A 25,757-nucleotide genomic window follows, 5' to 3' on the forward strand; every position below is an offset into this window, starting at 1 on the left:
AAATGAAATGGTATATTTGATGAGCTCTGAAAAGTCTGATGGTGCTAGAGCACAAAGGGGGAGGAGAGGGCAATGGGTAGGAATGGAAGGGTAAGCTGCGCCTCAGTAGGTCGGGTAGAGTATGGAGTGCCAGGCTGCAAAACTGATGACAACCCTGCAAGTCAGCCCTGGGTCTCCGTGGCTCTGCTGACCTCAGCAGCCTCAGGGCTGAAGCTCTGAGCTCCATCTGTCTCTCTTACGGCAGGAGAGGTGCTGAGAGGGGACCGGATTGTCAACACCCCTTTCCAGGTTCTCATGAATAGCGAAAAGAAGTGTGAGGTTCTGTGCAGTGAGTCCAACAAACCAGTGACCCTGTCCGTGAAAGAGAGCCGGCTCGTGGCGGAGCGGATCACGGAGGACTACTATGTCCACCTGTAAGTCGTCCTCTGCTGCCTGCCATCCTCGAATTCACATTGGGGAGGGCACTCTTGGGAGAGGCGGTTCAGAGGGACTGAGCGGGGCCTTGGGTTTCCAGCATTGCCGACAACCTGCCTGTGGCCACCCGGCTGGAGCTCTACTCCAACCGCGACGGCGATGACAAGAAGAAGGAAAAAGATGTGCAGTTTGAACACGGCTACCGGCTTGGCTTCACGGATGTCAACAAGGTAGAGTGTCTTGGTGTGCTCAGAGGGCTGGAGAAGCCACAACCTAAAGTCACGAGCACTTGGGACCACTGAGGAGGAGGAAATATTTAGCTCTGGGGCTGGCTGAGGCAGATTCCTCCAGGCGCTCTTGGGCAAGGCTCTTGCAGATGCTACCCAGGAGGTGAAAGGCACAGTCGCTAAAAACCTCAGTTTCTAAAAAAACTCTGAGGACAAAAACATTTCTTTTGAGGTACAGTTCCTGTCCTCAAAGGGCTTTTATCCTAATTGGGAAAAGACTGACAGTGTAAGACCCTGAATCTTAAGTCCCATACCTTTCTGACCATGTGCCACTGCCATGACGGTTAATGCCAAAGCCGTTCAGGGGGAGCTTTGAGATTGTCACTGAGGAGGTGGGCCTTAAAAAACAGGTAGGCTTGAGCTCAGTGGAGTCAGGGGCAGCATTCTGATTGGAGTGAATGACATGAACAGAGCTGCAGAGTGGAGACTATTCATGGGGCAAGGAGGAGTTCGGGGAGTTAAGGTGAACTAATGTGTCTTAGAAGATGGTGACAATCAGATGATGGAAGGCCTTGAATGCCAGGCTTAGCGATGGGCTTTTGTCTTAAACCCTAGGGAGCCCTGGAGGGTTTCTGAGCATAGGAGAACTCTGAGAGCAGTGTTTTGGGAAAGTTGGGATAGCTGGTCTATTGGACAAGGGGAGTGACCTAATACCTAGGGTGGTCCCCCAGAGTGATTTTTCTGGTTGTTTCTTGGCTATTAGTTATTTTGTTTTCTCTGTTGGTCTGTTTTAGATCTACCTTCACAATCACCTCTCCTTCATCCTTTACTACCACCGAGAGGACTTGGAAGAGGACCAAGAGCACACATACCGTGTCGTCCGCTTCGAGGTGATTCCCCAGAGCATCAGGCTGGAGGGTGAGTGGGGAGGTGCGACCAGAGGGGCAGGGCTGGTGGATGGGCCTAGGCTTTTACTCCTGGGTTTTCTCACACTTGATTCCTGAAATAGCTAAAAGGCCCCAGTGTAGCATATGGGCCCAGCCACGGTAGGGTCACTGCATTCCCATTAGAGAAGGTAGGGTACAAGGGGAGAGCTGGCATCTGTTGTGTCCTGGCCTGGCACCTTACAGGTTTACCACCTCTGGCAACCCCCAGATATATTTGATTATATATGAGGAAGCAGAAGCTCCAAGAGGTTGGTGGCTTAGCCAAGATCAAACAGAAACTTGGGGCTTGCCCGTGCCTCTCATAAGAACCAGCCAGCTCCCTCTGGGTTGAAGGGAAAGGGGCAGTGTACAGACAGCTATCGGGCAACCAGTTTCTGATTTCTTGTCTTCTGTGTGAGTGAATGGTCTAGACTAAAATTGGCCCAAGCTCAGCAGACCTGGTCCAGTCTCACCTTGCTTATTAGCACAGGGCACTCTTTAATTTAGGAGACCTGGCATTTTGTCCACAGTGGGGCTGGGTTTCAGGGCGGGTGAGGAGTTGTTGGTTTGTTTTATTTTTAAGTGTGGAACCTAGTTTTCAAACAAAATCATACACAGAGGCCTCAAATAAAACATCCTGTACTTTCCGAACACCATACTGCCTCTCCTTTGTGAGTGTCATGAGCACAGCTGGACATTTTTATCTGATTATTTTGACATCATCTGTCCCCCATTGCCTGTTGGAGGTTAGAGACCTGTCTCCTTTTCTCATCGTTTTATCTCCAGCACAATACCTGGGATATAGTAGGTGCTTGTGATATGTTTTTTGGTTGATTAAATGGATAGATAACAGGATGAATGAAAGAGGCTTCTGAGTGGATTACTAAAGTACCAGAACTTTGGGGACTAAGTGAATGAGTAAACATATGATAGACTGAGCCCATGTTGTTTTGCATGTGAATAGGACTGATTGAATGAGTAAATGAATGCTTGAATTTCACGAAGGAAGGTTGATTGATTAAATGAGGGGCTCAGACCCCTCCACACACACACCTAAGGCCCTTTGGAAGGTGAGAGCTGTTCTCCCAGCCTCCACTCAGACCTGGGTCCCAGCAGCATGCCATCCCCTCAGGCAGCTTCTGAAGGCACCCCCCAGACAGCCCTTGGGTAGTAGCAATGGCCCCCCACAGAAACAGACTGAGTCTCTATCTCTCACAGACCTCAAAGTAGATGAGAAGAGTTCATGCACTCTGCCTGAGGGTGCCAACTCCTCGCCCCAAGAAATTGATCCCACCAAGGAAAATCAGCTGTACTTCACCTACTCTGTACACTGGGAGGTGAGAAGGGGCTGAAGCCCACAACAGGGGAGGAGGGTTCTGGTCTGGGCAGGAGTTGTTTAGCAGGAGGCTTGACTCTTAAGTGCTTATTCCCCCCACCAGGAAAGTGACATCAAATGGGCCTCTCGCTGGGACACTTACCTGACCATGAGTGATGTGCAGATCCACTGGTTTTCTATCATTAACTCCGTTGTTGTGGTCTTCTTCCTATCAGGTGAGAGATCTATAGGTCGGAGGGTTGAGAGGACAAGGAGGTGAGGGATAAGGGGCTGAGGCATCACATCACTTAAGGGGGACTTCTGGGGTGTTCTTAGGGCCAAGCATGGATCAAAAATGGGCCTCAGGGCTCTGTGCTAGGCATCAGGTACACAAAGGTGAACAAGATTCGATCTCTACTCTGGAGAGCTCCTAGAGGGGATGGATACATCTCATGCATACATTCAGTCAGTAAGACTTTGTTGCACATTCTGTGCAGGTGCTGTGCCACGTGCTGGGAATATGGTGGTGAGCAAACCCAACCCAGTCTCTGGCCTCAGAGTCTATATTCTGGTGGTGGAAGAGACAAAAAAGCAAAGAAATAGTAATCAGTGACATGAAGCAGATAAACAAGGTGATCATATACACAGCTGTAAGGAAAAGGTGAAGGCTACTTTAGAGAATACCTCTCTGAATGAGGAGTCACCATTGGAGAACTAGGGAAAGGCTGGTCCAGCAGCCTGCAATGGGACAAGCCTGGCGAGAAACCGGATGGCAAGAGGGTAGTAAGCAGGGGGCAGAGTGGTGGGCAGAGGTGAAATGAAACTGGTCATTTTAATATTATATGAGAAGTAAAAATGCTAGCTACTGTTTAATATAACCCAGGACCCATCTACTGTGCTTATAAGCATCTCAGTTCTCGAAGTCCTGTGAGTTAAGTTAGTTCAAGTCATACAACCTATTGTCCTAACCACTATACTAGCGTGAGTAGGAGTTAATCTGAGCAGAAGGGGATTTTCAGGGTACAGGATAGCCTGCGTAAAGGCATGGAGGTGAGAGAGCAATGCAGTGTGAAGCGATAATAAAAGCAGCAAAGAACCAGGGGCGAGCCCTGAATGGGTTTCCTCAGTGTTTAGACCATTGGCCCATGGACCAAAGGGTCGTGAGTTCAATTCCGGATTTAAAAAAAAAATAGAACCAGGGGTGAGTGAGAAGAGGGGAGCCTGGGAGGAGGTGAGGCTGGAGAAGCTTGTAGAACCAGGCCATGGAGTAGCTGGGGTGCCATTCTGCCCATACCTATCCCAACAGCTCTTTCCTTCCTTTGTCTGGGGGGTGGCCCTCTGTTCACTCCTGCCCGAATACCTGGGATGGAGCTATACCCAAAAGAGGACCTGAGGCAGCTGCATAGCCACTTCTCACTGGAGGAAGCCACACATGCCAATCATCCCTCAGTGAAACACCAATCCCAGGAAGGCATGCAGCACAGAAAATTTGGTTGGCAATGCTGACAACTTCCTCTCCTATTTGTTTCAGGCATCCTCAGCATGATTATCATTCGGACCCTCCGGAAGGACATTGCCAACTATAACAAAGAGGATGACATTGTACGAGGTCTTGGCTAGGGAGGGATGGAGTTGGAGAGGGAAGGCAGAGTAGCCTGCCAGACCAAAAGGGGTGTGTGTGTGTGTGTGTGTGTGTGTGTGTGTGTGTGTGTATGTGTCATCATTTATAGAGTAAATCTTAAAAATAGTGAAAAGCAAAAAAATGTTTATGACCCAAAATGATGGGGATAGACTCTGATTTCTAAGCATAAAAGCAATGGAAGAAATCACAGGGAGAAAACTTGATGAATTTGACATTAAAAATTTTTAAACCAGAAAAAGATGATACAGTTAAAAAACTGGTATAAAATCTCTTTAAAAATCTAAAATCTTTAATGTGATAATGAACAAAGAGTTTACAGACAAGGAACTGTACATAGCTAGTAAACATGTGAAAAACTGCTCTCAAAAGTAGCTGAGAGATACTCCTGAAAACCGCAGATTCAAACAATCATGAGAAATAGTTTAGGTCCTTCAAAATATCACATATTTTTGCTTCCATAAAACTAATTTTTGGCAAGGTTAACATGAGATAGGCACCTTCTTGTACCACCCATGCCAATGTAAATTGGTAGTTTTCTGAAAAGTAATTAATTGGAAGAACATATAATACAGAACATATAATACTATAAAATAGTTGACTTGTTTTGATCCAGTAGTTCTTTTAGAATTTTTCTAAAGAAAGCATCAGAAATACAAAGACCTAGTCTAGAAATATTTATTGCAGCTTTATTTATAATTTAAATAAACTGGACATTGCCTACTGTTCCATAATGATGGATTGGTTATATTATGGTATAGCTGTACAATGAAAATATATACAGATATTAAAATAATACTTCTAAGAATATTTATCAGCATGAGGAAATGTTCACAAACATCAACTGAAAATAGCAAGTACACAGTAAATATACTATGATCCCAATTTCAAATTATATATACACAGATACATAAAGGATTAAAGGAAATACATCAAAACAGTGGTATCATTAAATGTATAAATCATTTTATTTTCTGTATCTTTTTAAGTCTGAGTATGAGTTTTATATCTTTTGTTCAGTTTTTCTAGATTTTTAAATTTTTTCCTATAGTACACATCACTTTTTTTTTTAATCTTCGTATATTTCTCCATTGATTTTCAGAGAGCGTGGAAAGGAGGGGAGAAAGAAACACCTATGTGAGAGAGACGCATTGATTGGTTGCCTCCTGCTCTCTGACTTGGGCCAGGGATCGAACCTGCAACCCAGGTTCATGCCCTTGACCAGAATCAAATCCTCAACCCTTTGGCTCTGACCACTGAACCAAGCCAGCCAGGGCTTTTTGATCATTTGATTATCATGCCATATACCAAAATTTTTTTACATTTTTATTATACAAGTCAGAGCACATATTATTTTTATAATCATTAAAAAATTAATTGCTTATAAATCTCACCACCAAAAAGTTACCACAGTTCACATTTTTGTATGTTGATGATTACATTATTTTTCCATGCATAAGGTTTGTGGAATTTAGGGAGATTTTCTCTTTATGTAGCTGTAGGCTTTATGTTTGTGTCCTTCTTGTACCCTGTGACATTTCTCTGGGAAGCACTGTATCGTGTCGCTTACACTCCTGTGTCAGAGTGGAGCTGATTGACACTTGAGGGACCCTCATCCCTAGTCAGAGTGGGTCCTTGGGGGTGATCCCTACAGGAGCTACCTTTACCAGAGCCAAAGACGCAGCCGCATTTTCTGGCCCTTTGCTGTAGGAAGACACCATGGAAGAGTCTGGGTGGAAGTTGGTGCACGGTGACGTCTTCAGGCCACCCCAGTACCCCATGATCCTCAGCTCCCTGTTGGGCTCAGGCATTCAACTCTTCTGTATGATCCTCATCGTCATCTGTGAGTGGGCCTGGTGTGGGAGGCTGTCACCAGAGCAGCATGGGCTGAGTCTGAGAGAAGGGTAGGCTTTTCTTCCTGGAGAAAAAGGCATGTCAGCATCTCTGGGCCAGATGGAGCTGTCCATCCCAGCAGAAAGGCTAGGTCCTCTCAACCCCAGGCCCTGGTAATTTGATGCTCGACAGAGCTTTTCAGCACTGTTTATAGCCCACCACGTCCACTATGTCAGTGCTCTGAGGTTGGCCTCCTTTTGCAGTCAGGCATGAAGTGATTTACGAAGTCAGGACCAAAATGAGGGCTGGAATCAGATCTTTTTTTTTTTCTTCTCAAAAATAACCCCCAAAAAACTAATATATAGTAATTACAGACAGTTCTGAAGTCAATCTGCCTAAAAATTTAAGATTTTATCCAACTTTTTTTTTTCTTTTAGAGAGAGAGAGAAAAAGAGAAACATCGATGGCAGAGTGAACATCGATTGGCTGCCTCCTACACAACCCTACCAGGGATTAAGCCCCAAAAACCCAGAATGTGCCCTGACTGGAAATCAAACTGGCAACCTTTTGGTGCACAGGATGACACCCAACCAACTGAGCCACACCAGCCAGGGCTATCCATCTTTTAATTGACATAAAACATTATAGTTTAAGATGTATGAATAATGATTTGATATGTGTATGTGTTGTGAAATGATCACCACAATAAGTTTAGTTAATATTTAATATCTATCACCTCTCATGGTTCTTTTTTTTTTCTTGTGATGAGAACTTTTAATATCTAAGCTCTTGGCAACTAATCTGCCTAAATTTGTATCTCAACTCCAAGCTTTGTGACCGTGGACAAGCTTTGTGATCTTAACTTCTGTGAGCCTCAGTTTCCCCAGCTAAGAAATTGGGAAACTAGCCTCCACCTCACAGGATTGATAAGGCAAATTTAGTGACTAGCATTCATAATGCTCAGCTCAATGCCTGGTTGGTTGCAAGTCCCCTGCGGGCTGAAAGCTGCAGCCCTCTGAAGCCCAGCTAAGTAAAGAGGAAGGGAGTATACTTATCTTACTCCATCTGCCCAAGTCCCTGTCAGCCAGCCTGGGATTGGGGGTGGGGGCCTGGCCATCGATCAGTCACTGACTTTCTCCTCCGTCCATTCCCTCCATAGTTGTGGCCATGCTTGGGATGCTGTCACCCTCCAGCCGGGGAGCTCTCATGACCACTGCCTGCTTCCTCTTCATGTTCATGGGGTAGGTGTGTCTGAGCGGGCTCCGGGGGCTGGCACACGCCAGCTGCGCTCCAGCTAATAGGTCCCTTGGTGTGGATCCCTGCTGTTTCCCACAGAGTTTTTGGTGGATTTTCCGCTGGCCGTCTGTACCGCACTCTAAAAGGCCATCGGTGGAAGAAAGGAGCCTTCTGTGTAAGTGTCCTCAACCTCCTCCTGGTGTTGGTGGGGAACTGAGAAGTTTCATCCTGGTTTCCTCAGGAGCAGTGTCAGCAGGCCCTGGGAAGGTTTTAGGGCCAGAGGCTGAGCAGCAGCATGATGGAGCAGGAAGAGTATATCCTGAGGGTCAGGAATGCTGGGCTCGTGCAGCAGAACCTAGGGCCTTAGTTGCCATATAAAATGAGGGGATTGAGTTTAGGTGATTTTTAGCCTACTTAGTCTGATGTCTCAAGCAAGAGAATAAATAGAGGACTCAGAATAACTGAATTTAGCCATCAAGCTTAAGTGTAAAAGTTTAAGGGCAAACACTGGTCAGGGCTGCGGGGAGTAGTACACCCTGCCCACTGGTGCAGAGGGGCAGAAGCCAGGCCCCTTGTCACCATTAGTCTGTTTTCCAGACTTTGGTCCTTTGTTCCCCTTCAGTGAGGATAGCTCCTGCCCTCTCTGTCCTCCACCAGGACATAGAAATTGAAGGATGCTTAGGAGCCAACTCTACCTCCCAGGGAGCCCTGAGCCCTTCTTCCAGAGCTAATGAGGTCTTTAGGGGACCAGGAAGAGCCTTGGTGTCAAACTCGGAGAAGCCTTTAATCCCAGCATTCTGAAATCACATAGAAAGCTGTGGGGGAGGGGAACTCAGATTGTCTCAGAGCTCTGGCTGCCACACCCTGGCACATAGTAAACCCTGAGTATAGAAGAGCTGTTAATGATTATTCTAGAAGGTTCAAAAAAGGTCCAGAATTCTTAGTAACATCAAGTGTTTTTCTCAAGATACTGTGTGATCTACAGAAGCGTAAAATCCTGCCCTCTCATCCCCTGGTGAGGTCTCCCACCAGATACCCTCCAGATCTCCATCAATGGGTCTCACACCAAACCCAGTCTCTCTTCCCCCAAACCCATTCCTTGCATCTGGTGGCAACACCATTCACCCCAGTGACCACCTTCTCCTCAAATATCAAGTGTTGAGGGTTTTCCTGCCAAATAGTCCATGAGTTCCCTCCCATCTCCATCTCCAGGTTTCTTGCCCAAGTTTAGGCATCTTTGCCTCTGGCCTCTACCCTTGACTATCTGTGAGGCCTCCCTGGTCTCCCTGTGACTTTCTGAGCCTTCCCTGATGTTCTAACGTGTTTGCAGATGATCAGTGCGGGTATATGATTGCTTATTTCTCCTCCAGCTTCTGCCATCACCTCTGCCTAGGTACACCACCCTCTCACCTCATCCTTTAAATTTTTTTTAAAAGAATAGTTTGTTGACTTTTTTTTTAGAGAGAGGGGAAGGGAGAAAGAGAAACATCGATGTGAGCGCAACATTGATTGGCTGCCTCCTGCACGCCCCCGGGGATCGAGCCTGAAATCATGACCTCCTGGTCCATAGGTCAGTGCTCAATCACTGAACCACACTGGCTGGGCTAGACATATACATTTTGTAAAAGTTTTATTCATTTATTTAAAAAAAATTTTTTTTTATTGATTTCAGAGAGGAAGAGGGAAGGAGGGAGGGAGGGAGGAGGAGGAGAGAGAGAGAGAGAAAGAGAGAGCACACAAATCATTGATCGGCTGCCTCCTGCACACCCCCTACTGGGGATTGAGCCTGCTACCTGTCATGTGCCCTTGAATGGGATCTAACTTGGGACCCTTCAGTCCACAGACCAACACTATCCACTGAGCCAAACCAGCCAGGGCTATTCATTCTTTATTCAACAAATGTTTATTGAGCAGCTGCTGTGTTCTAAGTGCTAGGATTACATCAGTGAACAGGAGGGCACACTCCTCCTCAGCCTATGGTGTAGGCAGACACTGATTAGGTTACAACAATATGGAATTACAAACTGGTATGAGGACAAGGAAGGGGCTGTTCAGGAATCTAAGAGGACAAAGAACATGAGTCCTGCCTAGTCTGGGAATCAGGAAGTGCTTTCTGGGGGGAATGATTCTTGAGTCCTAGAGGACAGGGAGGGACTGAGAACCTGTAGTCTGGGGGCCCCACTGGGACAGCTGAGAGCTCCCTAGATGAAGCTCCCCAACCTGGCTCCTCTTGCTTCCAGACAGCGACACTGTACCCTGGCGTGGTTTTCGGCATTTGCTTCGTATTGAATTGCTTCATCTGGGGAAAGCACTCATCAGGAGCGGTAAGTGCCCTCCCCAGCAAGGGGGGGTTGGGCAGCTGTGCTCAGCGCTACTCCGTAAGTCACTTCCTGCTCTTCCCTTCCCTTTTCTGAGTCTTCACAAAGTTCTATTTCCAGCTCCAGGGGCTGAGGGCTAGCTGGGGTTTCCCCAGCCCTGCCCATGTTTTTGCCTGGGCCCTGGCCTTCCTGTGGGCTTTTTCAGACAGCTGACCAAAACTTACTTCTCTATAGGGAGGTGTCCATAGTCCAGGGGCCAACTGGGGAATTCCCCTTTGTCCCAACCAAGGGAAAGCTGCTTGCTGTGAATTTATTAGGTCAGTGTCCCAAAACAAGGCTTTCCTCCCCTGCAGGTTGTTTTATCCTCAGAGGGGGATCCCGCCAGCCCCCGTTGTTTCTAGCAGCTGCCCAGGACTCATTGAGTAGGATTGTGAACTCAGTTGAGGGTTGGGAGATGAGGTCTTGACCCATTAGCAGGACTGTGGTAGAGGTAGGCAGGCATTTGCACTCTCAGCCACAGCAGGTAGAGCCACCGCCCCTCCTCGTGCAGGTGCTCACTAAAGGTCCTTGGGTGAGGCTTCAGTCCAGGGGGCCGGAGGACTGGTTTCTTTCCAGTCGTCCAGGAAGCTGCCCAGGAAGAACAGTGGTGCTCTTCCTCTCACTTCCTCTTTTTTATACCTATCTTCCTTCTCTCTTTCAACATTTTTCTCCCAATAACCAACCGCTCATTACAAACACTCATTGTAGAAAATTTGGAAAGTACAGAGAAGTTAAAGAAGTCAGAAATAACCCAGAATCCAACCACCCAGAGATAAATACTATGTAGATCTTTACTATGTATTTTTTCAGTCTTTTTCCTCTTTTTAGATTTATTTAAAATCGAAGAATGTAATTTAAAAATTATAAAATAATAATAGCAAACATTTATAAGATGCTTACTTTGGAATAAGTTCTGTTTTAAATAGTTGACATATATTAATTTCTTTTTGCATGATTCTTTTTTTAATTGATTTTTAAAAATATCTTTTATTAATTTTTAGAGAGAGAGGAATGGAGAGGGAGAGAGAGAGAGAGCGAGAGAGAGAGAGACATCCATGAGAACAAAGCATCAATCAGCTGCCTCCAGCACACCCTCGACCTGGGATCAACCGTGCAACCCGATCAACGGTGCATAGGACAACACCCAACCAACTAAGCCACAACAGCCAGGGCTTTTTTTGCATAGTTCTTATCAAAACATAATACTCCAGAGAAGAGGATAAAGAAGAAAGTGAAAAATCCGTTTTCATCCTCCATATCCCAGCCGAGGAAGTACTAATAACTTTTTGATATAGGTCTTTCTAGGCACTTACACATATAAATATTGGGTATTTTTATTAAAATGGAGTGCTAGACATACAGTTTTATAACCTGCTTCATTTAGTTAGTAGTATATTGTAGGGTTCTATTTTGACAAAATAGGGAACACACTATTTGTGCAGTGTCCTTCCCCCCCTCCGCCCTTTTTCTTCACTTAACATACCAAACACATAATGTCCCTTCATTCTGGCCTCTTCATCTTCCTTCATGTCCTCAGTTTCCTCCGTCCCTGTTCTTTCCCCACTTCCTCCCTGAATGACAAGCTCTGGGATACTGTGTTCCGTCTTCATAGCCCAAGTGGGTTTACCATGTGCACTCCACTTTTCCCCAAGGCTGGGGTCAGCTCCAGAGCTTCTGGCCAGGAGCCCTCTGGGGTGTGTCTGTAGGACCTTCCCCATGATGGTTGCCCTGCTGTACACACCCTCTTTCCCTGAGACCCCAGAAGGTCCCCTTCTCTTTGCACAGTCTTCAGCCTGGGCATCAGGGCCTTATGGGGCCTCGTGGTGGTGTGTCCTCAGGTGCCCTTTCCCACTATGGTGGCCCTGCTGTGCATGTGGTTCGGGATCTCCCTGCCCCTCGTCTACCTGGGCTACTACTTCGGCTTCAGAAAGCAGCCATATGACAACCCTGTGCGCACCAATCAAATTCCCCGGCAGATCCCTGAACAGCGGTGGTACATGAACCGATTTGTGGGGTGAGTCTCCAGCAGGGGCCTTCTGGAATGGGTGAGGTTAACACTGCTCTTCTTAGGAGAACATGGAAGAAGGTGCCTCCCCGCAAGGATGCTGTGACTGGTGTTTTGCAGCTCAGCTGGGCCTAGTAGACTTCATGAAAACTTAGCTTCGCTCTAAGATAAAGGGGACCGAATTATAGCCAGATTTGGTGTTGGCCTAGGAACCAGGTTGGGGGAGGGGTGGAAAGGTGTGGTGACACAGGTTAAAACCATTGCTTGGACCTTAAGCAAGTCAGCCCGCCTCTCTGTACTTCAGTTTCCCCATCTATAAAACAGAGAATAATGCCCACCGGCTTGCCTCTCAAGAGGCTATAATGGTACAGAAGCATGCTGAAAGAATTAGAACCACCACACCCTGTAAGCTTTCTCAGTCAGGTTGGCTAGGGAGGGAGCCTGGGCTTCCAATGGCTGGGTCTCCTCCCAGTGTTAACCCTCCTGTTCCGCTGCAGCATTCTTATGGCTGGGATCCTGCCCTTTGGTGCCATGTTCATCGAGCTTTTCTTCATCTTCAGTGTGAGTAGTGCTGTCTGCTCCCCTTCCCTCCACACCACACAGCCTTTATCGCCGCTAGCCTGGTCCCTTCCCCTTCACTGAGGTGCTCTGCCTCTTCCTGCCTCTGAAATTTCAGATGGGCCATTTAACCTCTTGGAGCCCCCATTTTTCACCCCGACAGGATAACAGTCCTTCCTCTTAGGATGGCTTGGAAGGTCAAATGAGATACGGCATGTGTGCAGGGTCTAGTGTGGGAGGACTCAGTGAATAGAAGCTGCTTCAATAATACTGCAGTCAGTCACCACTATTTTTAATATTGTTGCATCTGCTTTGATTTCTGGGTTCCTATACATATTTACCTAAGTTACTCAAAAGACTCAGGAAGTAGAGGGAATGAGGCCTGTTTTCAGGATCATTGTGAAGCTGGAATATGATGTCTGTAAAAAGCAGGGTGCTTGACAGTCAGAAACGCTTGTTAAATTGTAGCTGTGGTTGTGATGACGATTGCTCTTGTCCCAGGCGTGCGAAAATGAAAATTGGCAGTAGAACTCTTCACAGCCATTGAAATCTGTCTCACCTAACTTGATGCCCAGCACAGAGGGTGCCTTGCACCAAGTCAGTGCTAGACAAGTATTTGCTGCTCTGGAGTGGCCCAGCCCCTCCCTGCTGAGATCCCCTTGCTCACCCAGCCCTACCTAGGAAAAGGGTCAGAGAATGGGTTCCCTGCCAGCGCAGCCACCTCAATTCTTTTTGTGTGACCTTGAGCCAATTGCCAGCCTCACTGAGCCTTGACTTCTTTAACTGTAAAAGTCCACACTTTCATATGTTCATATGTGAAGATGTCCATGAAGCTTGTAGCTTGCCTGCCATGTGGTAAGCTACCCCTGAGTGGTGGTGGCTGCTATGTAATTTTTCAAAAAAATATATTTTTATTGATTTCAGAAAGGAAGGAAGAGAGAGAGAGAGAGAGAGAAACATCAATGATGAGAAAGCATCATTGATTGCTGCCTTCTGCACGCCCCACACTGGGATTGAGCCCACAACCCGGGCATGTACCCTGACCAGGATCGAACCCTGGCCTGCTGGTTCATAGGTTGACACTCAACCACTGAGCCTTGTTGGCCGGGCTGCTATATACTTTTGACAAGGGTGTGATGCAGCTTTCTACAAGCTTCAGTGTTCAGGGTAAAGCCCACCCATCGTAGGGTCAGCCATGCCCCAGCCACTCCCTAAGAATAGGCTGGCTCACCCTCTGCTCCAGGGAGGAGGGCCAGTGAGAGCCATATGCCAGGCACATAGACCCCGATGGCATTGTGATGATATCTCCATTCCTGCCCTGGTGACAAGTGGTATGCCAGTCCTAACTGAGAGCTAGTGTCCTGAGAGCAGGCAGGGTAAGCCAGGGGAAAGGGCCATTGGGTGGAGGCAGGCTAGCTGAAGGCTGGCTGTGATGTGTCTGCAGGCAATCTGGGAGAATCAGTTCTATTACCTCTTTGGCTTCCTATTCCTCGTCTTCATCATCCTGGTGGTGTCCTGCTCACAAATCAGCATCGTCATGGTGTACTTTCAGCTGTGTGCAGAGGTAAGGGGCATGGGGCCAGGAGTTGGGGTGGGGAACCTGGGTCCAACATTGAATGGGTCACTGAGGCTGTCTGGGTTTCCCATGTTCCCCCTTCTGGCCATGAGGTTTCGGGCAGATATATCACTTCCTCTCTCTGGGCCTCCATTTATTCAGTGGGCTCCTTCATTAGTAGCTCTGGTTGCAGTTGCTTAACCTCTCTGTGTTTTCCTAATGTAACAAGGATTGCAGTAGGACCTGACTCAGAGTGCCGCTACAATGATTAAACTGGGCTGATTCACATGTATCACTTAGAATTGTACCTGGCACATGGGGAGCATTTGCCCACAACATGTTAGTTGTTATTACTATTCTTTTGTTGTTGTTTTTTTTTAAATTAAGGTATATTTTATAAACAAGGAATTTCACCCTTTTCAATGTGCCTTTGAAAATGCATACAGTTGTGAAACCACCATTTCAGTCAAGATATAAAACATTCCCATCGCCCCAAATATTACTGTTCTTACCCAGAATCTTTAGCTCCTTGGGCAACTATGAAACTTGGGGAAGAGTTCTGACCCTTCTGTTTCCTCCTCAGGATTACCGCTGGTGGTGGAGGAATTTCCTAGTCTCCGGGGGATCTGCATTCTACGTCCTGGTCTATGCCATCTTTTATTTTGTTAACAAGGTACCACCCTTATTTTGTTAACAAGATCCCTTAGCCCTTTTAGGGCAGGATAGTGGAGAAGAGGGTGCTGGGAAAAACTCAAGTGTCTGAATCTTACTTTCCCATCAACAGTGGGACCAATGCCAGTATAGAACTGTCTCTGCTCTAGAACATGTATCTTTTTAGGAAAGAGAATCTATGTTCTGTATTTTTGGAAGACAAAAGCTTTCAGAATATATAACCATGAGACTATTGCATGAAAAGCCTGTGACATATAGCCAAAAGGATACTTAAAAGAAATATATCACCTTACAATGCTTTTAATAGTAAAAAGAGACACTGATGATAACAGTATTCACCTCAAGAAGCTAGAGAAAGAACGTGAAAGGATAAAGAGGATAAATGAAGAGTTAGTAAAGATAAAAACAGAAAATGATGAAATAGCCTTGAGCACCCAAATTTACGACCTCAGGTGTCCTGTCTCTGGATGCTTCCTTCCCTTCTTCATTCAAGTACAGTTCAGTCCTTCACCATAAGGTCAGGACGGGCCACGGCTTCGTCTGCATCGCAGATCGTCTATGCTGTGTGAGCCACATAGGTAAAGTGTGAGCAAATGAAAGGGAGCCTGGCTCACCTGACTCCGGTACATTGTGTTTGCTTGGCTTCAATCTGCTGGCAGGATCTTTCCACAAAGTAGAAAGTTGACCCTTGGCAGCCCTAGAGGCTCCTTTTTTTCAGCTTTGCAGCCCTAGAGCTAAAAGAAAGTCTGTCTTCTACCATCATATTATCAATCCCTAAGGGAAAACTGTTATTGGCCCAGGTTACATGCCATCCCCTATTGTTCCTCAGGTCCAATAGGATGGCTTACACTGACTAGCTTAGGTTTTATACTAGGAATGACAGGCCCAACAGGACCACAGAGTGAGGAGTGGGTACTCCAAAACACTGGGCAGAAGGAAGACAGGAGACAGTATTGGGCAAGCAAATCATAACTATCATAGCCTCCTACCAGGCCCCCTGGAGTCACAGCATAGTCTCCTGTCCTTCCTTCCTCTGCCTCGTTCTTTCTTCTCTGTTCTAAAAACTTCCTCCTCCATCCCCAGAGCCTTCCTTGTCTGTAAAATGATGGCCTTGGCCTGTCTGAATTTCAAAGGACCCTTCCAGTACTGCCTTTTTGCCTCGTCCCTTTCCTGGTTTTACCCCTGGATTTACCGCTGCCCTGTCCCCTGCCCCCACCTCCCATCACCCTCATCCTTTCTCCAGCCACAAGAAAGGCTATAAAAGGAGAGGTGTGGGTGGAGCATGAGAACATGGACTTCACCTTCAGTTTGAGAATGTTTGACCTCAGGAACGTCTCAAAACAGTGACCTTATGCCCAGCCAGAGAGGCTCAGTTGGTTTAGCATAGTCCTATACACGGAAAGGTTGCCAGTTCAACTCCTGGTCAGGGCACATACCTGGGTTGCCAATTCCATCCCCAGTTGGGGCACATATAGAAGGCAACAGATTAATGTTTCTCTCTCTCTCTTTTTTTCCTCTCTCTTTCTCCCCCCTCTCTCCCTTCCTCCCTCCCTTCCTTTCTCTCTCTCCAAACATGTTGGTAGATGATTAAAAAATTTTTAAAAATAGTCCCTGGCTGGTGTGGCTCAGTTGGTTGAGTGTTGTCCCGTGCACTTTAGTCCATCAGAATTGAAGGTCATCCATTCAGTTCTGATGGATGTTTCTCTCACACCAATCTTTCTCTTTCTCTCTCCCTCTCCCTTCCTCTTTCTCTTTAAAAAATAAATAAATAAATAAAAACATCTTTAAAAAACAGAAAAACAAAAACAAAACAGTGACTTTATTGTTTTCTTCTGGGCTCCTGGCATTTTGTGACCATGCGTCTGTCCATGAGCCCTAGAGCAGGCCCCATGCAGGTCCTACCTAGTATCTGGGCAGATCTTGATTCCAAGTTTCCAGATTAGCTCCACTTGGCCCAGCACATACCAGCACAACACAGATCCTTGGCCTCCCTGCTCAAGCCTCAGAACTCTACAGAGGAGTCCAAAATGCTCCAAGATAAAATCCCTGTGAGGTGTTAAAAAAAGTGACAGTAGCCCTAGCTGGTTTGGCTCAGTGGATAGAGCATTGGCCTGGGACTGAAGAGTCCCAGGTTCGATTCCGGTCAAGGGCATATGCCCAGGTTTTGGGCTCGATCCCCAGTAGGGGGCATGCAGAAGGCAGCCGATGGATGATTCTCTCTCATCATTGATGTTTCTATCTCTCCCTCTCCTTTCTTCTCTGAAATCAATAAATATATATATGTATTTTTAAAAGTGACAGAAGCATTCTGAGGAAGAGAGGGCTGGAGGCTGGGGCAGGCATATGGTGGCTCTCTGGTCCTTAAGCTGGGACTCTGAAACACCTCTCCTCCCCCATTCCCTGTCTGCTACTCCAGCCATTCAGGAGTCTCACTGTACTGTTCTGGGAACTGTGGAGGGTAAAGAAGCGACAGAGCTGTATCTATTTGTACTGCATCTGGTCCTCGCCCCTGAGTCACACCTGTCTTCCAGTGAGCTCCTAGGCCTTTCCCTGAGAGACTCCTGGCCCCTCTTACCCCAGCCAGAAATGGCCTGGGTCGATAGAGTTGGGCCTTTGACTCTTAGCACTCTAGCCCCAGGTTCAAATCCCAGTTCCTTCTACTTCTTGGCTGTGTAACTGTGGGTGTTGTTTAACGCCTCAGTGCCCCATCTGTAACATGGGCTAACAGCCTACCATGGTGGTCGTGAGAATCCAAGGCAATGCACGGGCCCTAGCATGGAAGAAGGTTCACTGTGACTGTGGGCCCGTCTGCTCCTTGCTGCCTATCTGGAGCAAGCCCCTTTTCCTGCCAAGCTTTGCCATGAAATCATGGGGGGGGCGGGGGAGGCAGTTGGCCGTGGCAGGCTGGCACTAAGCGTCCACCTCTCTCTCTTCTCCCCTGCTAATGCCCCAGCTGGACATCGTCGAGTTCATCCCCTCTCTCCTCTACTTCGGCTACACGGCCCTCATGGTCCTGTCCTTCTGGCTCCTCACGGGCACCATCGGCTTCTATGCAGCCTACATGTTTGTCCGCAAGATCTACGCTGCTGTGAAGATAGACTGATGGGGGTGGACCATAGCCATGCCCGCTCCGTCCATGGACAGGAAGCACCCTGCGTGGGGAACTGCAGGCACGCAAAATAAAGTAACTCCTGCTTGTTTGGAATGTAACTCCTGGCACAGTGTTCCTGGATCCCAGGGCTGCGTGGGGGGCGGGAGGACCTGTAGATAAATCTTGCATTTTCCTCCATCATCTTATTCCAATTCTGTGGGGGATGAGGTTTTTTGTGGGTCATTTTTTCTTCAATACTAAGAAAGTTCCCTTCAGTAGGAACTCTAGGACCCGTTCAGGTTTATTTTTGGTTAGGGGTTTTTCCCTTTTTTTTTTTTTTTTTAACAATGGATCCAGCATGGATAAATCCACCAAGACACTGGGTTTTGGTCACTGTCTCCACCTCAGTTCCTCAGGGCTGTTGGCCACCCCACGACTAACTGGAAAAGGAAACACCAGGCCTTCTGGGACTTCAGTGAGGTTTCCAAGCCTCTCACCGTCCATCCTCGCCATTGATGCCGTGACAAGCACAGCTCTAGCCCGGACATGCATCCTCAGTGCCAACCTGCCTCTACCAGCCACTTTCCCTCCCTCTTCTCACCTCTCCAGCCTTCTCCTGGGGCTGCCCAAGGCAGGGCTTCTAGCCAGGCCTCTGGGTCGCCTTGTCACCAGGAGCAAGTCCAGTCTTGGTTGCTACAAGGAACTCCCTGGAAGTACTAGTGAGCAGTGGGAATTTGCTGGAGCAGAGAAGAGACTTGCAGCGAACTATTTCTGTGCCAAGAAATCCTGGATCCAGGGCCAGGTATTTCCAAAGCCAAACCAAGTATATCCATGTCTGTGCCTGGGCTGAGGGTTTTCACCCTTTAGGATTTCTCCCAGTCCCTTCCTCAGGGGGTTGCTGTTCTTGCTCGTGGTGGGGTCTCTCTTCCCCCACTTCGAGCACAACGAGGCCTGGAGACTTCAGATCTCTTCCTTTAGGTGGCTGGGGAGAGGCGTTCCCTCCCTGACATCCCCAGCCTTTGTGCCCATGCACAGCTCTTTTAGCCAACCCCATCTCCCTCCCCCTCCCATTTGAGTTCTTGCCTCCTTTGAGGGTCACACAGAAAACTGATGGTGAAAAGGAAATGGAAGGTAAGTTCTGTCATTTCTTCCCCAATTCCCAGGAATAGGCAAGGAGCCAGTTAGCCCAAGTTAGAGATAACTAACATGGCAGATCTGGCTCCTTTATCAACACCCACTCTTGGGGCCAAGTCTTCCCTCCACCCCCACTGCCCACCCACTCTGTGCATGTCACTTTCTCTTAAATTGCAAGAGACCAAACCCACCCTGGGATTAGGGTTTAAGTAACAGCCACTCACCCTTGCTCCAGCCCCTTTAGGACTCCCACCACAAGACAAAGCTCAGGATGCTGGTTAAGCTAGGAACACACTCTACCCCCTTCCCCTCCCAGGTTATTCTCAGAACGGCCCCTACCAGCTCCACCAATCAAACCAGTGAACTTCTCAGCCTTGCCTCACAGTGACTCCACAGTGCCAAGTGGCAGCCACCAAGAATCAGGTTGAAGAAAAGGGAACTCAAGCAGTAGAGAATGATAATGGAATCTTGTTTATTCAAATCTTGGATTTCTTTTTCCCTAAGCGATTCTCTTTTGGGGGGAGTAGGGAAATGGACTCCTCATAAAGGATTTAAACATCATCAATTTTTCTGACTTTTTTAATCATCATCATCATTATTTTTAATTAAAAATGCCTGTATGCCTTTTTTTTTTTTTTTTTTTGGTCCAATTGTAAATAAATATGCCATTGTCCTGTTGTCATGCCTCTTGAATCTCTTGCAAGCATTAGGGGTCTGAGGTGAGGCAACTTCTCCAAGTGGGTTGAGCTGAGTGGTTTCCCTCAAAGCTCAGTCTCATGTCAGGCTAGCTAGAGTTAAGGCCACTGTTGTTCCCCTACTTGGTACAAGTCCATAGCTTCTCCCATCTGCTCATCCCCTCCATTCTGAATCACAAGTATTTGCCCCTCTGATCCCACAAGTAGGAAATGGTATTTAACTGTGAGCTTTGGTAGCAGTGAGACCTGATTTTAGATTCCCAGCTCCAATATTTTACTGTCAACTCACTTCACCTGTCTGTCATGTAAGACTCCTTTAATTGCAAACAGTAGAAACAAGTCAAATTGGCTTAAGCCCAAGGGGAATACATTGGCTCATAAGTCACCAAGTAAAAGGATGATTTGGCTTCAGGTTTGGATAGATCCAAGGGCTCAAAATATAGCCTTAGGATTCTCCCTTTTCCACTCTGCTTCTCTCTGGTCCATTCTGTCCCATTGTCAAGAGTCTTCTTCCCTATGGGGAAGGTATGGAGGACATGGCACAGATGGCTCTAGGCTTACATTAGCCACTTTGGAAAGCCTAGAAAAAAACATATCCTTCCCTACTTAAGTATCTATAATAATCTATAATAATAAAAGCATAATATGCTAATTAGACCAGACAGCTGAACGACCTTCCACACAAAGCCGTGGCAGCGGGGGCTGAGTCCAAGGCAGCTGGGGGCTATCAGGCAGGCAGAGTGGTTAGGGGTGATCAGGCGAGCAGTTAGAAACCAGTGGTCCTGGATTGCCAGGGGGATGTCTGCAGGGATAGGGCCTAAATTGGCAGTCAGACATCCCCTGAGGGGTCCCAGATTGCGAGCAGGTGCAGGCCGGGCTGAGGTGACCCCTGCCCCCGTGCATGAATTTCGTGCGATAGACCTCTAGTATTTAATATAAATAAATCCCAGGAAAGGTCTCTGGTGGGCCCAACTTGGATTACTGCTTGCACATATTGGACCACTCACTAAACCCAGGGGAATAGAGTATTATTATGGGCTGCATACTCCAAGGGTATCGGCTATTGTGAATTTCAACCTCACCGGAATCACTTGGAATGGGTGATGAGGGAAGAATGACTTCCCAAGGTAAGGAATGTAGAGCAACAAAAACAATAGTTGCCTATTATACCCCATCCCTTCCAACTAAGTTAATTTGCACTATTCTAATATCTTAAGGTGGAAGCTGAGGTAATTTATTTGTGGCCTCTTTTTTTCTCTAATATAGATGTTCAATGCTATGAATTGCTTCCTAAGTTCCGCTTTAGCAGCATCCTAGAAATTCTGATATGTTGTTTTTCATTGTCATTCAATTCAAGATACTTTCTAATATCTGATTTCTTTTTTGATTCATGTGTTATTTAGTTTCCAAATATTGGAGGATTTTTTTTTTTTTTTCAGGGCTCTTTCTGTTATTAATTCTGTTTTGGGCAGAGACCATATGGGCAGAGACTTTGTAAGACTTGAACCTTTTGAATTTATTGAGACTTGTTTTATGGCCCAAAATATGGTCTATCTTGGTAAATGTACAGTGTACACATAAAAAAACAGTATTCTGCTGTTGTGGGGTGGAGTATTCTATAAATATCAATCAGGTTAAGTTGGTTGATAGTATTGTTCAAGTCTATTATATCCTGACTAATTTTTATGCTTGCTTGTTATATCAGTTAAAAGAGGGGTATTGAAGTCTTTGACTATAATTATAGATTTGTATATTTCTCCTTGCAATTTTGTTTTTGCTGTATGTATTTTGGAATTCTGTTAGATACATATTGCCCTTTGGATCAATTTATCACTGGTAATAGTCTTTGCTCTGAAATCTACTTTGATGTTAATATAGTCAGTCCCACTCTCTTTTGACCAATGTTAGCACAATATATGTTTTTCCATTGTTTTACTTTTAGCCTATTTGCATTTTTATTTTTTAAGTGTGTTTTTTATAGGCAGTGTATAGTTTGGTTTTGCTTTATTATCTAATTTTACAATCTCTGCTTTTTAAAAAAATGTCTCTATTGATTTCAGAGAAGAAGGGATAGGGAGAGAGATAGAAGCATAAATGATGAGAGAGAATCATAGATTGGCTGCCTCAGCATGCCCACAACCCTCACCGGAAATTGAACCTTGACCTCCTGGTTCATAGGTTGATGCTCAACCACAGAGCCACACAGCCGGACAATCTCTGTTATTTAATTGGATTGTTTAAGCCATTTATATTTAATGGGAATATTGATTTGGTTAGGTTTAAGTCTATAATCTTACCATTTGTTTCCTAGTTGTCCTACCTGTTGTTGGCTTTTTCCTCTTTTTCTGCCTTCTTTTGGGTAAATTAGGGATGCTTTGCATTTTAATCTCCTTCATTGGTTTATTGTCTATAACTTTTTATATTTTAGTGATTATTTTAGGCTTTATAGTATATGTCTTTAACTTGTTACAGTCTATCTTTTTTTTTTTTTTTTAGGGAAGAAGGGAGAGGGGGAGAGAGAGAGAAACATCAGTGATGACAGAGAATCATTGATCGGCTGCCTCCTGCAGGCCCCACACTGGGGATCAAGCCTGAAACCCAGGCATGTGCCCTGACCAGGAATCAAACCATGACTTCCTGGTTCATAGGTTGACTCTCAACCACTGAGCCATGCTGGCCAGGCCAGTCTACCTTTAAGTGTTACTATACAACTTCATATATAATATAAGAAGCTTACAATAGTACTAGAGGCTCAGTGCATGAATTCGTGCAGGGGTGGGGTGGCCTGCGAGGATTGAGCCCCAGCTCGCACCCCCAGCCTTGCAGCCCCAGCTCATGCCCCCAGCCTCGCAGCCCCACAGCCCCACCTGGCACCCCACTGTGGCCTGGTGCCGCCCCCTCACCTGCTCCACCATCCCACCTGCGGGATGATCAATCGGGGCTGGGCCCCCCTGCCCAGCTCCCTCAGCACCTGGGAGCCTGGCAGCGGCCCCGCCCCCCCACCGCTGCGGCTGGTTGCAGTCTGCGGGGCTATGGGTGGGACAGTCGGGCCCTCTGCTCATACCTGCCTTGGCCTGGCATCGCCCACTCACCTGCTCCACCATCCCGCCACAGTCTCATCGGGGCCAGCAGCACCTCCACTACCACCTGCTGCCAGCACAGCATCACTGACGCCCGCCATATTCCGTGCCGCCCCCTGATGGTCAGCACACATCCCAGTGAGCGGTCAAACTCCCAGTCAAACAATTTGCATATTAGGCTTTTATTATGTAGATAGATACTTCCATGTCTACCTTCCCAGCCTTTATAGTATGGTTGCCATTCCTTTTTACTTTTATATATGTTATAAACCTCATAATATACTTTTGCTCTTTTATTTAAACAATTGTCTTAAAAGAATTTAAATGCTAGGAAAAAAACTTACATATATACCCATATAGACCATTTCCAGTGGTCTTCATTCCTTTGTGTAAATTATTTCCATCTGTTACCAGTTTCCATCTTCCTGAAAGATATCCTTTAACATTTCTTGTAGTAAAGATCTGCTGCTGCTGAATTCTTCCAGTTTTTATATGCCTAAAATGTCTCAATTTTACCTTTGTTATTAAAAGATATTTTTGCTAGTTATAGAATCCTAGATTGACAAGTTTCTTTTTCTTTCCTAGTACTTTAAAGATGTTACTCTATTATCACTTATGTTGCTTCCAACAACAGATCTGATGTCCTGTGTCCTCTCTATATGTAACATGTCTTTTTTTCTGTGTCACTGTTTTTGAGCTATTTTTTGGTTATGTATGCCTTGGTATAGTTTTCTACATATTTTTTATGCTTAAAGTCATTGAGCTTCTTGGAACTGTATGTTTATTGTTTTCAGTAAGTTTGGTAAGTTTTAGATCATTATATCTTCAAATATTTTTTTCTCTTCCTCCATCTCTCCTTTCATTCAGCCAGTCTGATTAATCATATATTAGGCTGCTTGAAGTTGTCCTAGCACTGATGTCCCACCCACTAATGCTCTTCATTTTCTTTTTTTATTCTTTTTTCTATGTTTCATTTTGAACAATTTCTATTGCTATGCCTTTAAATTTACTAATCTTCTGCCATATGTACTCTGCCATTAATCACATCTAGTGTGGTTTTCATCTCAGACATTATCTTTTTCATCTCTAGAAATTTGACTTAGGTCTTTTTTGTATATCTTTCCTATCTCAACTTTATATTGAGTAAAATATGCATAACATAAAATTTACCATTTTACCATTTTAAATGTACAATTTAATGGCATTAAGTACATTTGCAATGTTGTGCAACCATCTCCAAAACTTTCCCTCAAACTAAAACTCGATACCCATTAAATACTAATTCCTCTTCTCCCCTCAGCTCCTACCAACCACTGTTTTCTCCTTTCTGTCTCTATGAATTTGACTACTCTAGTGGAATCACACACTACTTGTCCTTTTGTATCTTCTTTTAGTTAGCATAATGTCTTCCAAGATTTACCCACATTATAACGTATCTGAATTTTACTCCTTTTTAAGGCTTAATATTCCATTGTATGTGTATATCAAAATATATATATTTTCATCCACCAATGGACATTCAGGTTGTTTTCACCTTTTGGCTATTGGGGATAATGCTGCTGTGAACATTGATGTACAAATATCTGTTCAAGTTTCTGCTTTCAGTTATTTTGGGTATATACCTGGGAGTGAAATGGCAGGATCCTGTGCTAATTCTATGTTTACTCTTTTGAGGAACCACCATATTGTTTACTACAGTGGCTATACCATTTTACATTCCCACCAGCAATGCATAAAATTTCAGTTTCTCTATCCTTGTCAATACTTGTTGTTTTCGCCAAAACCGGTTTGGCTCAGTGGATAGAGCATCGGCCTGCGGATTGAAAGGTCCCGGGTTCGATTCCGGTCAGGGGCATGTGCCTTGGTTGCGGGCACATCCCCGGTGGGGGGTGTGCAGGAGGCAGCTGATCGATGTCTCTCTCACATCGATGTTTCTAGCTTTCTATCCTCTCCCTTCCTCTCTGTAAAAAATCAATAAAATATATATAAAAAAAAAAAAGCCAATACTTGTTGTTTTCTGCTTTTTATAATATCATCCTAGTGAATGTTCTTATGGGATTGATTTGCATTAGTGATTAATGATGTTGAGCATCTTTTCATATGCCTGTTGGCCATTTGTATATCTTCTTTGGAGTAATGTTTATTCAAGTCCTTTGCCCAATTTTTAATTGAGGTGTTTTTTTTTATTATTGAGTTGTAGAAGTTCTTTATATATCCTGAATATTAATCCTTTATCAGATGCATGCTTTACAATATATTTTGTCCCTTTGTGGGTTGCCTGTTCATTCTGTTAGTAGTGTCCTTTGATGTAATTTTTTTAAAATATATTTTATTGATTTTTTGCAGAGAGGAAGGGAGAGGGATAGAGAGTTAGAAACACTGATGAGAGAGAAAAATCGATCAGCTGCCTCCTGCACACTCCCCACTGGGTATGTGCCCGCAACCAAGGTACATGTCCTTGACCGGAATCGAACCTGGGACCCTTGAGTCCGCAGGCCGACGCTTTATCCACTGAGCCAAACCAGTTAGGGCTCCTTTGATGGAATTTTGATGAAGCCCATTTCTATTCTTTTGTTGCCTGTGCTTTTGGTGTCATATCTGATAAATCATTGCCAAGCCAATGTCATGAAGCTTTTCCCCTGTTTTCCTCTAAGAATTTCATAGTTTTAGATATTACACTTAAGTCTTTGATCTATTTTAAGTTCATTTTTGTATGTGGTATAAGGTAAGAGTCTGACTTTTTTTAAATATATTTTTTATTTATTAATTTCAGAGAGGAAGGGAGAGGGAGAGAGAAATAGAAACATCAATGATGAGAATAATTGATTGGCTGCCTCCTGTACACCCCCTACTGAGGATCAAGCCCACCACTTGGGCACGTGCCCCAATCAGGAATCAAATCGTGACCTCCTGGTTCATAGGTCAACACTCAACCACTGAGCCACACTGGCCAGGCCCAACTTTATTCTTTTCTATGTAGAAATCCAGTTTTCCCAGCACTATTTGTTGAAAAGATTGTC

At 45.5% G+C, this 25,757-nt stretch overlaps 1 protein-coding gene across 1 annotated transcript in view; it reads left to right on the forward strand.

The window, feature by feature from the left end:
* Window positions 1-17,947, forward strand: part of TM9SF4 (transmembrane 9 superfamily member 4) — a 48,525-nt gene extending 30,578 nt beyond the window's left edge. Inside the window, exons 4-18 of the mRNA XM_008140960.3 lie at window positions 245-413; window positions 515-644; window positions 1,436-1,559; window positions 2,786-2,904; window positions 3,007-3,118; window positions 4,414-4,484; window positions 6,232-6,364; window positions 7,514-7,595; window positions 7,690-7,765; window positions 9,831-9,914; window positions 11,786-11,961; window positions 12,450-12,513; window positions 13,955-14,074; window positions 14,649-14,738; window positions 17,691-17,947. Coding sequence (XP_008139182.1) covers window positions 245-413; window positions 515-644; window positions 1,436-1,559; window positions 2,786-2,904; window positions 3,007-3,118; window positions 4,414-4,484; window positions 6,232-6,364; window positions 7,514-7,595; window positions 7,690-7,765; window positions 9,831-9,914; window positions 11,786-11,961; window positions 12,450-12,513; window positions 13,955-14,074; window positions 14,649-14,738; window positions 17,691-17,840 — 1,700 coding nt within the window. The 3' untranslated portion in view covers window positions 17,841-17,947. The remainder of the gene's footprint in view (window positions 1-244; window positions 414-514; window positions 645-1,435; window positions 1,560-2,785; window positions 2,905-3,006; window positions 3,119-4,413; window positions 4,485-6,231; window positions 6,365-7,513; window positions 7,596-7,689; window positions 7,766-9,830; window positions 9,915-11,785; window positions 11,962-12,449; window positions 12,514-13,954; window positions 14,075-14,648; window positions 14,739-17,690) is intronic.
* Window positions 17,948-25,757: the final 7,810 nt, after the last annotated feature.

The sequence above is a fragment of the Eptesicus fuscus genome, chromosome 12 (genome assembly GCF_027574615.1).
Source record: "Eptesicus fuscus isolate TK198812 chromosome 12, DD_ASM_mEF_20220401, whole genome shotgun sequence".
NCBI lineage: Eukaryota > Metazoa > Chordata > Mammalia > Chiroptera > Vespertilionidae > Eptesicus > Eptesicus fuscus.